Raw genomic sequence first — 18,494 nt, 5'->3', positions numbered from 1 at the left:
TTATTAATTCTTTAGTCATTCACCAAAAGTAGGATTTTTATTCTGCTATCTACAAATTCATTAAAACCTTTGATAAGCTAAAATAGTAGAAAATACAGGCATTTTCCTTATTAAATTATTGTTTTCGTTAGAATATTTTTAGAAACCATTTCTCACTACACATCAAGTAGTTTAATAAAGAAACCTAAAGAAGATTAGTTTGAATGGAAAGAAAACATGATTGATAGTTTTGTAAAGATATGGATTGAGAATTTTTAATGGCAGAATGTAATGAGAAAAATTTTAAATACACAGTAATGAGAAGATCTTCACTAATAAATACACAGTAATGAGAAGATCTTCACTAATAAATGATGTACTCATGACAGAAGAATAAAATATTTTGTAGAAAGAATAAAAATATGAAAGGGAAGAATTAGAAATTTTAAATAAAATATGGAAGTAAGCAGCTAAGGTAATGGATGACAAGAGAGGGAAAGGCTAACATTGGTTTGATATAGAATGTAAGGAGAAAAAGAAACAAGTAAAAAGATAATTAAATAAATTTGGAAAGACACTAATAAAAGAAGATAAGATGAATTATGTGTAGCCTGTAAGAGAATTAAATTATATAATAAAAAGGTTATTAGATCTGGAAGAAGATAAGAAAAAGTATATTAATAAAGGATTTTTGTGAATGGGTGAACAAATATAAAAGGAAAACAAAAGTAACATGACATGATAAAATTAGATGACTGAAAAATAACATTTTATGGAGGTATTAAAGGGACATAAAAAAAAAGAAGACTGGACTTCAGAAATACATTATGGAAAATCAGAAAAATAGAAATTGAGAATTATTTAAAAAAAGTCAAATATTGAATACAATAGGTACAGGTTAAGTTCAAGGACTAAATGAATTTGTCTAGGCATCAGCACTAAGTGAATATAAATATTTAATTATTTATTAATATCTAAATAAGTCTAACACTCAGAATATAAATATTTAATTATTTATTAATATCTAAATAAGTCTAACTCTCACAATGAAGTACACCTCACTCATATTTTATAAAGCTTGTTTGTAATTTGCTGGAAAACAGAGGAATTTTTTAATATATATTTCTTCTACCTATAAAAAGGAGGATGGAGTAAAAGAGTAAAGTGTTATTTGAATATAGAATGCAGGACTCACGGAGAAGTGATCAAAGTGCAAAGGGAAAAATTAATGAACTTAGAATCACATACGAACAGAAATAAGTTTTTTAAATATTTTTTGGAAAGAAAACTTTTATTAATGTAATATGGCTACGAGTTTTTGTCACATATTTCAAAGTAAAATGTTAGTTTCCTATATTTGCTTTTGCTTGGTAATGAACATTTTTACTAAAACCATGAATTCTCCATGAAGGTCACTTGTAGAAACATTGAAATATATCAGAAAAGCAAATTGGTAAATAAAATTGTTTACAGTTATTACCCATTTTTTTCTTGTAATGAAAATGAATACCAGCTAAAATGTGAACGAAACACGTTTACAGAAATTTGGAACGTAAAATAATATTGTGGTAAGTTAATATAACGATATTCTAGACATTACAAGATAAATTTTAATAATTGTTTCAAAAATAATAACACTTAAGAACATATTAACTTTCAACCTGAGGAGACTACGATCCAGAAAGTAAAATCAACTTGGTTAAGAGTACAGGCTGTATAGCTTAGTACATATCCTGTCCTCAATTATAATGACTACGTCATATTAGTTAAATTGGTGTTAAGCCTCACTCACCATCAAAATTTTTTTTTAGTGTAACTTTGTGTTTGCGTTTTAGCAAACATTCCCATCGAGATGGGCTGATTTTTGAAGTGCGCGGATTACATGGATTTCTACATTTGTAGTTAAAACAGTTACATATGATTTTAAAATAATACTTAAGATATGTTGTTACAAATTTTATATATATATAGTGTTCCAAAACATATTGTGTCGTGTCTCAGCCGACCTGACAAACTCTGGATTGAGGGAAACGCGACGTCGGTAATGGATATAACGAACATGGTATGATTGAAATGCTACTATTATACATTCCTCTGTTTCTTGTAAAACAAAAGGAACTGAAATAATAATGCAGTATTTAAAACATAATATGCGTTATGTAAATGTCTTGTGACAAATATATTTAATAAAAACTACTTTTTTTAAGTTACAAGGTTAAATTTAATCTTCCCCCACCCAGTGGTAGAGCGGTATATCTGCAGAGTTACAACGCTGAAAACCGACTGTCGATACTCATGCTAGAGAAGACACACAGCTAACCCATTGTGGATCTGTTTTGTTCATAACTATTACAATTTTTTCCTCCGCGGCTCAGAAAATTCAATCCATAATTTAAATTTACGATTTATTTAGTATTGTTTTATATAATTTCAAATAGATCAAGCATTTCGTAGAATAATTTTCAACTGTGAAACTGTTTTACGCATTTGGAAGAGCGACTTGGTTTATCTCTTATTTTTTACTGTAAACCTAATGGTGTCAGTTTGTTCTTGAAGTAGACTGTACCGATCTGGGCGTTTAACCTGTTGACTGCCAAGTATTTTAGCTGCTTCAATACAACTCTAATGCTTCTTCATTTTCTAACTTTTTTTTTCGTAACGCCATTTTGGATCGCAAGTGAAACAATTTGTAAGTAGGTCAAATGCATGTATGGTGCTGACATCTAGCGTTGAAGTTAGGTATTATTGAGAACGAGATAACTCGTCCACGGCACTGAACAGGTTAAACTTTCTTTTTTTTCACAAAATACGCAGTTTTATCAGTGTCCATTTTACTGAACTGTATAAAACATTTGCTTTTGCATTTAATAAGTGGCCTTGTGAAATAGGTAAATTTTAATCTTAAAAAGTACAGAGATATAACATAAAGATACGTGAAGTAACAGAAAATGCTGAAAACTTCATTTTTGGGGAGATTAATTACTTAAATGTTCTTGATTATACAATTAACATAAATAGTTATTCCACTGTGTCTGTGTTTTTTTTTCCTATCATATAAATTAAGCTTTTAAGAAACATCAGTTTTGATGAATATTCATGATAATGATATTTTTTCCTGAATAACTGCAATAAGAACAAACACAAACGGACAATATACTTGAATTTCATAAGACTGGGACTATTTTGAAGACGCAAAACGTTTTTGTAACATCAACTGACTCCTTTTCAAAACCCTTTTAACTTTAAATACATTCTTAATCAACTACACCATAAAGTCTTAATGGCCAATTTTAATGTAAGTTCCCTCTTCACAGAAGTCCCAACCATTGAAGCCTGCAAAATAGCTTTAGAACTTTACATCCAAGACCCCAACCCATTGATACACACCCCTATTAACCCCTATAGGATTCACTATCACCAAAACAAACTTTATGTTCAATGACCAAATCTACCTACAAATAAATGGTCGAAGTATGGGGAATCCCGTGTCAACAGTTCTAACCAACATTTTCAAGACACGGAATGAACCTCAAGCGATCAATTCAGCCCTACATTCACCAATGTACTGGTACAGATACGTTGACGATATAAATGCTGGATTCACGTCTACAGAACACGTTAATTATATATATACTGACATTAAGTTCATTTGTGAACATGAAAAAAAAAAAAAAACTAACCCAATAGCATTTCTCAATCTCATGATCACAAGAACCGATACACAATTCAAAACAGAAATCCACAGAAAAATCACCTATACTGGATTCTACATTCCCTGGGACTTGGCACATAAAACAAAACAAAAATTCAACATATTAAGAAATCAAATAAACACAGCCACAAAACTCGCCCGATGAAATCAACAAAACAACACTTCATCACCATCAACAAATTTCTTCCGTTGACAAAATTATACGCACACACCTAAATCAACAATAAACAAACAATAATAAATCCCAAGATACAAAAGACTACAAAACCTTATACTACTGCATGTCGTATGTTCCTGACATCAGCGAAAAAATAACCAACATTTGGAAAAACGTATAAGAAAACACAACATTCCAGTAAACACCAAATTTATTCAAAACAAGATACAAAACTAAAGCTCATGCTATATAAAAAATACACTGAAAAACACGACACTAACATTATTTATAGCAACAACTGCCACAGCTTCTGTATTGGAGAAACAAGCAGAAAAATGGAAACCAGATTCAAAGAACACACACACACACAAAACAACCTTCACATGTTTTTGAACACTGCAAATCAAATAAACACAACGTATCCATAGAAAACCTTCGTATACTAAGTAGGGAAACAAATATAAACAAATGCAAAATCCAAGAAACCATACGAGGGCTGTTCAAAAAATACGCGAACTGACGTCATAAAACAAAATGTACTTTATTTAGAAGTTACAGGCCTGGGACCCCTTCAAAGTACTCTCCTCCCCAACGCACACACTTATCCCAACGGTGTTTCCACTTGTTGAAACAGTCCTGGTACGCTTATTTTGTAATGTCCTCCAGCTCCTTCGTCGCATTTGCCTTAATCTCGGGAATCGTCTCAAATCTTCTTCCTTTCAAGGGTCTTTTGAGTTTGGGGAACAAGAAAAAATCGCAAGGAGCAAGGTCAGGTAACTAGGGGGGGTGGGGAAGAACAGTGATTGAGTGTTTGGCCAAAAACGCACGAGTTCTGAGGCACAAATTTCACAGCAACGCGGTGCATCTTCAATTTTTCGGTCAAAATCTCGTAACAAGATCCAACTGATATCCCACAATCTTAAGCAAGCTCCCTGACAGTCAGACGTCGATTTTCCCGCACCAGGGTGTTGATTTTGTCGACGTGTGGGTCGTCAGTTGACGTGGAAGGACGTCCAGGACGCTCATCATCTTCAATGGACTGTCGACCATCCTTAAAACGTTCATGCCACTTGAAACATGCCGTACGCTTCATAGCAACATCGCGTTAGCGGTGTTAAGCATAGCAAAAGTTTCAGTTACAGATTTTCCAAGTTTAACACAAAATTTCACAGCAAGTCGTTGCTCCTTCAGGTCATTCATTTTGAAATCCGCTGAACGAAAAAATCGCACTTCACTTAAAACCGCGTAGCTAATACACAAATGAAGATATCTGCAATCGGGAAATGGCGTCGTAATCAGCTGATCTGTGCGAACCTAGCGACACCAAGCGGATTCCCCTGGAACCAATTGAGGCCGCGCAATTCAAACAGTCCGCGTATTTTTTGAATAGACTTCGTACAACAACTAAAACCAAAATTAAACCAATATAAAGAAGCACCTTTGTACCTGTACTAATTAATAACCTAATATTTAACTACAACGTCCCCTACAATCCCGTACTCATATACACTCTGGTCTCTAAGACATGTGCCCGGCAACGGTCAGTTGCAAACTCTCTTTGTTAACCTGAAAATGACCTAAGGAAATGGAAACATTTTTCCTTACATTATTTTAGGCCTAGCGCTTTAAGGCGTGCGCTTCGTAACCTGAGGGTCGCGGGTTCGCGCCCGAGTCGCGCCAAAACATGCTCGCCATCCCAGCCGTGGGGGCGTTATAATGTGACGGTCAATTCCACTATTCGTTGGTAAAAGAGTAGCCCAAGAGTTAGCGGTGGGTGGTGATGACTAGCTGCCTTCCCTCTAGTCTTACACTGCTAAATTAGGGACGGCTAGCACAGATAGCCCTCGAGTTGCTTTGTGCGAAATTCCAAAAAACAAACAAACAAAACAATACATTATTTTATTTAAAGTGCTAATACCCATACCAGCTGTCTTGAGAATACATTAAAACTTTACTGTGTATATATTGCGCACTAATGTACTTCCGGGTGGTGCTGAAAGTATTCTGTTCCAAGAGTAAATAAATCCAAAATTAAGAGTAGGAAATATTGGTATTTATTATTTGCGAAGTTCATATGTTATACTGTTTTGTAAGCTACAGAGTGCGTAATTATTCTCGTGATTCATGGCATACGCACGTTTACATTATAACGTTAAATGTCCCTATGTGATGCCATTTTAGTGCCTACTATCTAACTGACAGACAACACACTACAGAATTGGTGTGATTGATTAAAACAGGTATGTTACCCCTTAAGGCGACCTTCGGCCCCCTTTCGGGAAATGTATATACTCAACTATATACTACTTTCCTGTAATGAGTGTGGATCTCTAGAAAAATTATATTAATACTCTTCCTAAGGTGCATGATAAAATGCTCATAACTTCAAATCATGCTTTTCTTACTATTATTATATTTGTGAAAAATCGAATACGCCTTTGAATTTTGTTTTGTCATTATAATTGCGAAATAAAATAGGACGTTTATATAAATTCTTATTATTTAGGCAATAAATAATATTTTGAAAGGTTTGTATGTCCATGTCTTAAAATTTGAAATAAAGTATAAAAGTTGCTGGATAATTAAAAAAGAGAAAAGAAAATTGTGTTCCCATGCCGGGAATCGAACCCGGGCCTCCTGGGTGAAAGCCAGGTATCCTAGCCACTAGACCACATGGGATATGTGTTATTCGCTCTACTATTAAAATATTACATTTGCATTTAGTACTATTAATAATTTATTTTTCAGTTTGTTATTCTAATATTTTAAATGAAAGCAGAAAAGAGTTAAAACTATATTTTATCATTTAAGCAACAAATTAATTCTTCTTCAGATTTCTACCCAGCTGTCATGCACCGCTGCGTAACTAGGACTTACGTATTTTTATGTGAACTGTGAATACTATCTATAACAAGTATTCTAAGGTAACATGCATTGCAAAATAAAAAAAAGTAAAAGAAGAAACCGAATTTAAAAGTTTACGTTTGAAAAAATGTTAATTTTGTTTGTTTTTCGTTCTCTTTACAAAATTAAAAGTGTATATGTTACATTACAGTAATGAACAGACTTAATAACAACTTTAAATATCATTATACTATTATACACTTTGGATAAATTAGATATTAAAGGCCATGTTTTAATAGAAGTTTTATGTATTCGACTATCATTTTATCAGTCTCCATGACTGTCGTTCAGCAATGTAAGACTAGAGGAAAGGTTGCTAGTCGTTATCATCAACTGTTCTTTTATCAATGAATAGTGGAATTGACTGTCATATTATTTAAGAGCTGAAAGGGCGAGGATGTTTGAAGTGACGGGGATTTGAACTCTTGACCTTCAAATTATGATTCGAGCATCCTAACTACCGGAGCATGTCCAATTGATTCAGTTTTTGTATTAAATTCTTTGAAAACATTTCTTCTATAAAAATTAAAGTGTGGTTTAAGCCAATAAACTTGACAGCATCTGCGAGTCTTTACATTTTCTGATCAACAAGTGATTCAATGTTAGAATGAGTAATGTGTCAAAAAAAAGAAAGGAAGACATAATCTCGTTTGAAAGTCGATACAGCCTTTGCAACGTAAGAAGCATTGCTGTACAAGTTATTTTATGAAAAGTTTGGATTTTTATTTGTAGACATACACTGGTAGGTCACTTTACAAGGTTTCGTCGTATATTTTTAACAATTGTTCATTGTCATTTGTAAAACAACCGATTAGGTGGATTTATGGAAAATTATTCGTTAACAATTTTTCGAAATAACAATTATTCGAAAACAAATCTTCAAAACTAGTTCTTCCAAATAATAGTTAATCTAACGTCCAATTTTTAGAACGAATTTTAATTATAAATTAATGTTTAAAATGTTCTAAAACTGCACATGCATATATGTGTATGTGTGTGTGTATTTATACATACAACTTACCTTTCGATGAACTTGGGAAGTGAAATTTACTGATACTGTTCAATGCTTAAGGAAAGACATTTTTTATACATATGTAAAAAACGTGATACCAACTGCATGTTGAAATCCAATGACAATTGTATTTATCAATGCAAGTTCAAAATGTGTTACTATAGACACGGGATTTGAGGCAGATGCTGCTTTATCTTTCTAAGAAGTTCAATATATATGTGTTCATTTTTGTTTGGCAACAATGCATAAATTAAAGAGACGGCAGTGAATCATATACAATTGTTCAAAAATGTTTTATCAGCATACAAGTGATTGTAGCTTGCTTGTACCAATATGTTAATGTTTGTATAAAAAATTCAATATTAGATCATCTTTTATTCCAGAGTCAAACATTTAAAAACCGTTCTCTATTTTCAGTTTTAATGTATTCTTCTGGAAAAACAACATCTCTTCAATTATTTGAAGAAACTAATCCTAGATTTTGTTTTTCACGTGAATTCCAACTGGCTCTTTTTTTTTTTTATGCTATCTACAGGTGGCGGCTCAGGTGTCTCAGCTCGGCTGATTCCAAAGGATGTGCTTTAAACAATATAATGTGGTGCATCACGTGTATTTCTGGAATATTTTGGTATGCTGTACATAACACTCTTAGCTTTAATACCTGGCCTAGCATGGCCAGGTTTTTAGGGCGCTTAATTCGCAATGCCAGAGTTGCAGGTTTGAAGCCCAGTCACACGAACATGCTCGCTCTTTCAACCGTGGGAGCGTTATAATTCGTTGGTTAAAGAGTAGCCCAAGGGATGGACGAGCTAAATTAGGCTAGCGCAGATAGCTCTCGTGTAGCTTTGCACAAAATTAAAAACAATCAACTTCAGTACTAGAGGCATCGCAAGATAGGTTGTGTTCACGACACTCTCGACCAACGTTATCACTAATTATAATCATATTTGTTGCTCTAATAAACTTTTCCTACAATTGTGTATCTTTAACAAATAAATATTCGTTCAATTTTAACTTTAACTTATGTTTGCCTTTTTCACTCTCAACAAAATTTAATATTTTGGGAGAACCAGTTTGCAATAAAACTATAATACATTGTTTGATATAGCACCCACACAATGCACTGTGTACGACCATTTTACAGGACTATTCGTACGCAGTCAACAGATGGCGCTTTCAAACATACAAGTGAAATAGCGTTTCCGGTAATATTTTAATATAAGTAGCAAATCAAAAATTAACTTTTTGTAACAGTGAGTGGGCTGTGACGATGAACCTTGACTCAATAGTTTTTTTTTATTATTGAATATATATATCTGCTGTTTAATGTCTTTTACATCTTCATGTTTTTGCTAACTTCTTCGGAAACTTTTTCTCTCTTTAGCATGCCGTCCAGTGGCTCAGCGGTTTGTCTGCGGACTTACAACGCTAAAATCTAGGTTTGGATACCCGTGGTTGGCAGAGCACAGATAGCCCATTGTGTGTAGCTTTGTGCTTAATTCAAAACAACAACATCTATTTAGTGAAGATGAATGAATAACATTTTTCTCGGGTTTATTTCTTAAGGTATAATATACGTATGTTTCCTACTATGTATATTAGTATTTATTTATTTTTACCTTATAAGATAGGCTTGTATTAACTATATTATATTAAAGTGTTTAAAAGTTTTTAGAGAAACTGCAATTACTTTGGATTCTTGAGCTCTTTTGGACATTATGATGTAAGTATTTGTCAAATATATTTATTAAAATATTATAAATGTTGATTTGGGTCAAATATACTATATTAAACTTCTAAAGAATTTTATTGTAATGGTAACAACTTGGCATTGTTTAATTTATTCTGTACGTTAATATTAGGTTAATTGACCAAATGACATGGAATTTGAAATCTAGTTCTGAGTGTGTGTTTTCTTATAGCAAGGCCACATGGCGCTATATATTGTGTCTACCGAGGTTAATCGAACCCCTCGTTATAGCGTTGTAAATCCAAAGACTTACTCTGTCTCAGCGGGGTACATCTAGTTGTGGATGAACGTAGTTCTATATTTTAATTATCTGATCTCATAACAGGAATTTTATTCAGAATTAATATTTCTTGTTTCATGAGCCTTGTTCATGGGAATCTTATCACTTCTACGTTATGTTGTATGACGAAAAACGAATGTTTAAGAAGCCAGTAAGCCTTGGTGTTGTTCCAAACAAACAGTTCACGTTCATAAGCCTTGGTGTTGTTCCAAACAAACAGTTCACGTTCATAAGCCTTGGTGCTGTTCCAAACAAACAGTTCACGTTCATAAGCCTTGGTGTTGTTCCAAAAAACAGTTCACGTTCATAAGCCTTGGTGTTGTTCCAAACAAACAGTTCACGTTCATAAGCCTTGGTGTTGTTCCAAACAAACAGTTCACGTTCATAAGCCTTGGTGTTGTTCCAAACAAACAGTCCACGTTCATAAGCCTTGGTGTTGTTCCAAACAAACAGTTCACGTTCATAAGCCTTGGTGCTGTTCCAAACAAACAGTTCACGTTCATAAGCCTTGGTGTTGTTCCAAACAAACAGTTCACGTTCATACAACATTCAACTGCAGTGTGATGATGAATCTTCTTCTGTGTTATTTCTTAAATAAATTATACTTTTATGAATTAATATTTAAATGTTTCATTAAATCTATTTGACAACGATTTACCTTACTGTACAGTTTTTTTCTTTGAATCCGGAAAAATGTTGTAACGTTTGTAATATATCTTTTCTAGAGAATTAAAAAATCGCAAGTTGATTTGGAGGTGATAATATTGTTAATAATGTAAACTACAAATGTTTTGGCAGTAGATTTATAGTTTATTATCACGTTATTGTTCTGTATATATTTGTAGAGCGAATTTTGTCTACATGCATCGTTATATACCCTTCGTTTTAAACATTGTTATCATCCTCCGAGAAAAGGAAAACTTTTGTCCATTTTTACTTGTACGAAGAAATAAGAAAATCCTAGTTCTAGCAAAAAGTAAATCAGCCTTTTTTTCCTACTTAAGCTCAAGTTGGTTAGAAATTTACGAGTGAATTGAAACTTAATGTTACCAGATGTATAAGATATTATGAAGTAACGAATTTTCGTGTCTTTTCGCGACACTGTAAACCAAGCAAACTTATCGTTTTACAACATGATCTAACCATTTAGTCCATATGTTCCTTAGAGAGTCGTTCAGATTGAAAATAATAATAACACTAATCTCGTTTTATATGTTGATAATGTTTATTTTTACCTTTCTATTCTATATTTCTAAATAGCGTTCTTTAAAGTGTACTACAACAAATATTTAACTGAAATTCCTTAAAAGCAACTACAAAATATTCTTCATTATACAGTGGCAATGTACATATTTATTATAAGGTGAAGTCAAAAATGAAAGAGAAAGAAAAAACTAATAAAAAACTCTTTGCAACACAAGTTGCACAGTTGCTTAAGAGGAGTGACATTATGATGTTAATAGAAGCATAGGGTAGAAAATATGACGAATATATTCCATACTGAGTGTCAATAAATACTGTAACATCACATAAGAAACAAACATAATGACACATTATTTTTCGCATTCAGGTGTTTATCCTAAGTAGGCATTTGGTTGGTTAAGATAGGTCTGAGTAGAGAGAATGAGCCAATAAGAAACGCAGAAATGTGGATGTTAAAAGAGAATTTTGTTCATGAAACTGTCAAATGTTCCAACAGTTTTCTTTGTGGTTCTGTCTAGATAAAAGTGGCTAACTTCGCACGAACAGCATTCGTAGCGACAAACTTTGCATCGGTTTATTGAAAGAAATCCTTGCCATACACTTGAACGTCGGTGAGTTACACCTTTCTTACATGTATCCTTATTCTTCCTCTGTGAGACATTCAGATTCTTGCTCAGGAATGTCCTCCTGACTCCAACTCTTATTCTTCAGAGCTGACGACAAAATGGAGGACCGACTAAAAACACATAAATGCTGTGCAGTCGGTAAGGAGCTGCGTCTGCTTAATAAATATTTTGATGACGGAGTACCAGAAGAAGTGGATGGAGGACAAAATGTTGCTCCAGATGAAGAGCTACTACCATCAGCTGTTGGTCCAGTAACTTTAGTGACCACTGTACTCAGTCGTCGACCTCGACCTTCCTAGTAAAAGGTCCAGATGATAGATTTAAGCATTATAATAAATAACTTTGAAATGAATATGATAAAATAACAGTTGCTAACTAATTTACATCAATGTATACGAGACATCTATACTTGCATGCACATGAATATTAAGACGACACCTTAAGTGTAACAAAATTAATGTCAAGCCATATTTAATTACAAAACGTATTGAAACTTTTTATTGACGCCTTTCGCGAGGTAACTGAATAGCGACATTCATCGCTACGGTTATAATTTTGTATAGTATCAAGTACACAACGTGTTTAGAGACAACTATAACCACATCCGGTCTGGTAGATACAAATTTATTATTACTTGTTTGCATTTTTATTTACTTAAGTTTCTAATGAAAGATTTTCTTCTTAGCAAGCAAAGATCAAACCATGTAAGGCCAGAGAATCATAACAATGTGTATTTTTTAAATTATATATTTACAATCTCCTCGGATTTCAATCCGAGACCTATCGCACTTTAGATTAGAGCTACGGAGAGAACTAAATAATTTGAACGCTCTGTAACACATGAGAGATAATTTCGAAAATATACGTTAGTTAATAAGCTTAAAAACTAATTTTTTTATTTCACTAATCATATATACAAAATATGAATCATTGTAAAGTTAGATAACAAACCTTCCAGTTAGCCTATAGTCTAAAATGATAGAATCATGCTGTTATGGTAGGTAATGTTTAAAGACGGATAACATGAAACAATTTTGTGCCAACTTACTATTCTAATTCTGCCGCACAAACGGAGCAAGAGTGGAATAAAGTACGTGCGAAACCTGAACACGGTATTTCTGGGGATATAAGAAATATAGTCACCAGACAGTGTGAAACTTATCTCAGGCACATAATGTATGGTAGTCTTAAAATGATTAGTATATGAAAATCAATTTGTTACTACAAGAAGGTAGATCTGAGGGTTATCGCCCCTAGTTCATCTGCCTACAGCATGAAATTTAGTACAACAGTGTTAAGTGCACTTAAAATACGTAGAGGATAATTATCACTGAAAAAACTGTCGAGTGAAACCTTAATCTGTAGCTCTGTAATGATGTAATATATTGCTTTTCTTTAAATATTAATAACATTAAAATGAATATTATGCAAAATATGGACAGGAGGAAATATATGGGCTTTATTTCTGATTTGGAACAAGTCACAAGGAGAGAACGTTTATTTCATTAGAACATTATTTGCGCTTTAAATTTTGTCTAACTTCGAAAGCCTCCTTCTAGGATAGATGCTCATTCATTTTGCATTATTTTTCGACAATGTAGGACATTTATATCTATCAAACCTCAAGGTTAAAGAGCGCCGCATTATTAACATATTCAAACAAACAAATAAAATGTGTTATCTGAATATAAAACTTACAGATAGTCCACTAGGGGAATATGAAGAAGATAAACGACGCTTTTTCAGTTCGTCGATTTCAATTCCACCATTAATTTTAGTAGGTAGCACTTTATTTTTAATTAACAAACGTCGAATTTCTTCCAATTCCTGGCGGTCTTTGTCGTAAACTCTTTTCAGTTTTTCTACGTATTTGGCTATAACTTCAAAGGCTCGATTCATTCTCTCTTCCTGAAAAATTAATTTAGAAATTTATTCCTTTGTTCCATACTACTAACGTAAAAATCCCATTCGAGTCTAAAAAACCTCTCGATTATTACATTAATTCCAATTGGTCGAGTCAAGTTTCGAAACACAAAAAAAATAGGCACATACAGATTTTTATATTCATTTTTCATCCAAATGTTTTGAGTTGCTTGAGTAGCCTTTTTTTTGATACTTCAGAACCTGAAACTTCGTAAGAGGAAACTCACAATAACCTAATGCCGTACATTTTAGGCTATATCTTTAGCTTTTAACAGTGTTACAACGTTAATTTTAGGCCTAAACTTGAAGTGAGTAATTCTTACTATTTGTACTTCTATTAAACTCGTATGAGATTTTCTAGTGGAGTGTATCAGTGCTACAACGTTAATTTTAGGCCTAGACCTCAAGTGAGTAATTCTTACTAGTTGTACTTCTATTAAGTTCGTATGAGATTTTCTGGTGGAGTCTAGTTGCATTCAACGCATTTTAAACTATATTTTTTGTGCAACAGAAATATAAATACAAAAATTCGTGTTATTCAATTTTAATACGTAAAAGAAAATTTTAATTTAGTTTTCCAATCTTATTTGTAAGTAACGATCCAATAACAGGAAATTATACGTTTATGGATCCTTACCTGATGCATAAAACTTTAATAAATCTTACCAGTTGAACAGCTCCGTATAATTCCGCGCGACTCGAAACAAATGTTGTCGCTTCTTCAACCATTTCAATTTGTTGGTATATCTTGCTGATTAGTTTTTGCATTTGAGGGGTCTTATTTTGTTGATCCAATATCTTTAACAATAGAAAAACATTTTTGTTTTTGTTTAACTGAATTTAAAATCATCTTTGCTTATATATATATATTATTCATCTGCTGTTTTTTTTTATTTAACAAAACACCATTCTTATTTTTAATGGTAGAAAATTGGAGACAAATAAAAATCAGCGACGTTTGATAGATTCTTACATTAATATACTCTTTAAGAGCCTTCGCTTCATTTTTCATGTTTTTCTCAGCCGTTTTTCTGTAGCGTTGCTGTAGTTCTTTTCTTTGGTATAATGTCAATTTATCCATTTTAAAACTCAAGGACAGCATGCTAAACTTGCTCTGTGATTCAACAAAAAATAAAATTTAAAAACATAATTTGTGATCTAAATATTACAATTAATTACTTTCAAGTTTAGATTTTTTGATTAATTGGCTTATAAAACGACGCATTTTCTTTTGCTAACATAGCCTGAACTAGATGGCACTAGTGTTCGTAAGATATTTAAAGTGTCGCCAATTTAAATATTAGGTAAATGTACTCACGATGTATGATGAAAAAAATATCTTCTGTTTGCTCAGTAGTAACTACAATAATTCACCAAATGTAAGTGTTACAAAAAACAGAGGGTCCAATAAAAAGGTAAAAGCGCGGGATTTTACCTCATATTGCCACTTGCAATATATAAATATTTACAAAAATATATTGAGTTTGAAATTCATTACAGTTAGTAGAATGATTCAATGGTTCCTTCTCTACGAAACTGTGCAAAAGTGCACAAATATATCACTTACACATATGCACACACATTACACATATAAACTCAAAATAAATGGATATGAATAAGATACAATAGAGAGAGACAGACTAGTCTTTGTAATGTTAAGTAATTAATTATAAAAACAATAAATTGAAAAATATATGAATAAGTTCAACAGTTATTTGAAAAACTTCTTTACCTCTATTTCTTTTTCACTTAACTGGCCACTGTGTAAAAAGAGAAAAACGTATGTGAAACAAAACATATACATAATTTGGTCATACACAATAAGTACTTCAACGAAGTATCACTGTTATCAATTCAATAAAATTTCAAACGTACGACTTCAGAACATTTGAACTTTTGAAACATTTGATTTATTTGTAGATAAAAATATCCAATATACTAATTATTAACTACACAGTTCAAGTGTAAACCTTATTCTCTAAACAGTATTTTTTGCAAAACATGTAAGAGAGGCAACTGAACTATATACAATCTTACATTTTTACAAACACTATATTAAACAGTAAACCTATATCATTAAGTAGCACGTTCTATATAAAGCTTTGCTTTACAAAAGATACTCACGATTTTCGTAATGCCTGCACCAAATCATAAATAGAAGTGATTTTGGACATCTCTCTCTATTTTCTCTCGTAATCTCGGTATATAGAAACTATTTCACGATCGTGTAGGTTATTTAGTTTATACGATTGACATGTTTTGAATCAAGAGACCTAAGGGAACCAAGAGAGCCTTGTATCGAGGGTATCTTGCTGCATGAAAACAGTAGAATTAATTGAAGAACACCAACAAAAGGTTTAGTCAAAGTTTTAGTTTAGATGCTGGTCTTAATACTGGTGTCATCCATGTAGAGGAAACTGTATGTAAAAAGGCTGTCGCTAGTCTGACACTTGAGCAACACTCATAGTTTTATGACACAGGTCCAGTTGTGTGATAGAGCTTGTCGAGTTTCATGTTTTATAATAGTCTTTGTATATTCATCCAATAATTACTAAGTAGTTGTGAAGAAAAACAAAGCGCACAACCATTATTAAAGCCATATATGATATAACGCCAGGCATATTCAATGAAGTACTTCATGTGGGAACTTTACGAAGCATTCTTAGTTGCAACCATCCAGTCATATGCTATTTATGGATCGTTGGTGATGTTTTAAGCAACCTAATATAATGTCTAATATATTTTAATTTGCATAAACCATGAGTCAGATTATACTTACAAAGGGTCAAAGATTTAACTTAAACAAATTAGAAAGTATTATATTACGTGATGTTTTCCATCAATGCAACAATTAAGTTTTTGTTACCTAAGTTACGTCATGAAAACAAACGTGAAACCTAGATCGTGACTTTTTCTCAATATTCCAACAAATGACTTGATAACGTGAACTGAAAAAACTGACAATTCTTTATTTTTGTTTCTTTAAAGAAACTACTATTTAAACGCACCACACTTTCAAAAAAATAATTGGAATGAAATTGAAATTCTGTTAAAACAAAATTAAGCTGTTAGTTATCTAAGAATACTTTTAAACTCACAGTAGAACTTGATATAGAAGTAAAAATGTCATTCTGTGGTCTTCTTACATGCACATTGAAAGCTTATTTCATTTGTTTTCGTTTGTTCTGTCACTGTACAAATTCTGAAAAGCAAAGAGCAATTAATGTGGCTGATTGGAGATAAATATTATTATAATTATTATGTTACATTATCGAGGCCATTCCTAAATCATAGAAGAACATTGATTATCTCTTGTTTAAAATTCATAACGTAAGTTAATGATAAAAAAAAATTATTCGTGTTTTTATCTTGGCATTCACTGTTTATTGAGCAAACTTTGAATTCCTTTGTTAACAATAAACTTATTTTTGTAATTTTATCCAATGCGATAATTTTTGTTGTTGTTTTGAATTAAGCACAAAGCTACACAATAGGCTATCTGTGCTCTGCCCAGCACGACTATCGAAACCCGGATTTTAGCGTTGTAAGTCCGTAGACATACCGCTGAACCACTGGGGGACAACGCGCAAAGCTACACGACGAGGGCTATCTGCACTACCCATCCTTAGTTTAGTAGCGTAAGACTAGAGGAAAGGCAGCTGGTTATTACCACCCACCGCCATCTCTTGGGCTTATCATTTACCAACATAATAGTGGGATTAAGCGTCACATTATAACGACCCCACTGCTGAAAGGGCGAGCATTTTTGGTGTGACGGGGATTCGAACCCGCAACCCTCGGACTACGGTTCAAGAGCCTTAACCACCGGACCATGCCGAGTCTTATTTGCATGGTCTTGTGCACTAAATATACACCAGATTTACTGGCAAACGTAGGTTAATATTGTATATTAATAAATTAATGTAAATGTAATTAGTATCGAACATATGAACTAATACTAAGTACCATGGTAACCTTGACTCAGACCTACTGGTAGGTGTGGGTTGTTATAGGTTAATATAGATCCTTTATGTCAATGGATGCTTTATTTTGAGTACGATTGTGAGTTTTATGAAAACAGCAACAAATGTTCATTAGACAAAGTAGTTAGGTAAGAAAATCAGTTGAGTAACTTACAGCAAAACAATAATAATAATACAAAATGTATATGTAGGCTTTTCGGTTCCATAGTGTAGAGAACAATTTAAACCTTCATGGCGCTGCTTGCATAACGTAATAATACAAAGGAGTTCTAAAGGCTTAAGTTATACTGTAGGATTTCTTAGAATCATGTGACGTATCTCTATATTCTAAGTAAACAAATGTAGTATACCATGGTTTGGATTTCTGATACTAATGTTTTATATGCTGTCGTACAGTGTAACACTTGAGCCGATATAATTTGTGATTGACCTCTTGAAACCCGTGAAACAAACGTTAAATAAACATCCACTTTAACGTTGAGAGGCGTGACAATTTACGCCTGCGTCATTGTGACGTTGCTTTTTACAACATCCTTACCGAATGTCTGTGACACAGCGTGTAATTTATATACTGACTATGCTGCGCAGTTCACACCAGTGCCAGTAACGTGCTAGAATTAATACAATTTAAATAATGTGAGTGATTTACGTTTAGTATGACAACTACAGGAAATGCTGGTTTCGCAATATATTTGAAATTTTAAATAATTAAGAAATTGACATCTGTATTTGCTTGAATGTTAATTAAACAGAGAGCGTGAAAAAGGGTTTGTTTATTTTTCTGAATTTCGCACAGACGTACACGAGGGCTATCTGTGCTAGCCGTCCCTAATTTAGCAGTGTAAGTCCAGAGGGAAGGCAGCTAGTCATCATCACCCACCGCCAACGCTTGGGCTACTTCTTTTACCAACGAATAGTGGGATTGACCGTCACATTATAACGCCCCCACGGCTGAAAGGGCGAGC

General features: G+C 33.0%; 1 protein-coding gene and 1 non-coding gene across 2 annotated transcripts; both read right to left on the bottom strand.

The window, feature by feature from the left end:
* Positions 1-6,455: 6,455 nt before the first annotated feature.
* TRNAE-UUC (transfer RNA glutamic acid (anticodon UUC)) lies at positions 6,456-6,527 on the bottom strand. The gene has a single exon. It is a non-coding gene; the product is annotated as a tRNA-Glu (tRNA).
* A 5,018-nt stretch (positions 6,528-11,545) lies between these two features.
* LOC143256639 (inositol 1,4,5-triphosphate receptor associated 2-like) lies at positions 11,546-16,196 on the bottom strand. The gene is made up of 6 exons (XM_076514114.1): positions 15,671-16,196; positions 15,279-15,306; positions 14,520-14,660; positions 14,213-14,344; positions 13,322-13,531; positions 11,546-11,918 (listed from the first exon to the last, which is right to left on the bottom strand). The coding sequence occupies exons 1-6, from the start codon at positions 15,718-15,720 to the stop codon at positions 11,637-11,639; spliced, it is 843 nt and encodes a 280-aa protein (XP_076370229.1). The 5' UTR covers positions 15,721-16,196; the 3' UTR covers positions 11,546-11,636.
* Between the last annotated feature and the right edge of the window lie 2,298 nt (positions 16,197-18,494).

Source organism: Tachypleus tridentatus, chromosome 7, assembly GCF_004210375.1.
Source record: "Tachypleus tridentatus isolate NWPU-2018 chromosome 7, ASM421037v1, whole genome shotgun sequence".
Lineage (NCBI taxonomy): Eukaryota > Metazoa > Arthropoda > Merostomata > Xiphosura > Limulidae > Tachypleus > Tachypleus tridentatus.
The sequence above is the reverse complement of the archived record's forward strand: the minus strand, read 5'-3'. Positions and strand labels throughout refer to the sequence as shown.

Excerpts from the sequence above, each read along its gene's own strand:
- LOC143256639 (XM_076514114.1), bottom strand. The coding sequence starts at position 15,720 with ATGTCCAAAATCACTTCTATTTATGATTTGGTGCAGGCATTACGAAAA. Across the intron at positions 15,307-15,670 it reads GTGCAGGCATTACGAAAATC|TGGCCAGTTAAGTGAAAAAG; the intron begins GTGAGTATCTTT and ends CTTTTTACACAG. Across the intron at positions 13,532-14,212 it reads TATACGGAGCTGTTCAACTG|GAAGAGAGAATGAATCGAGC; the intron begins GTAAGATTTATT and ends TTAATTTTTCAG.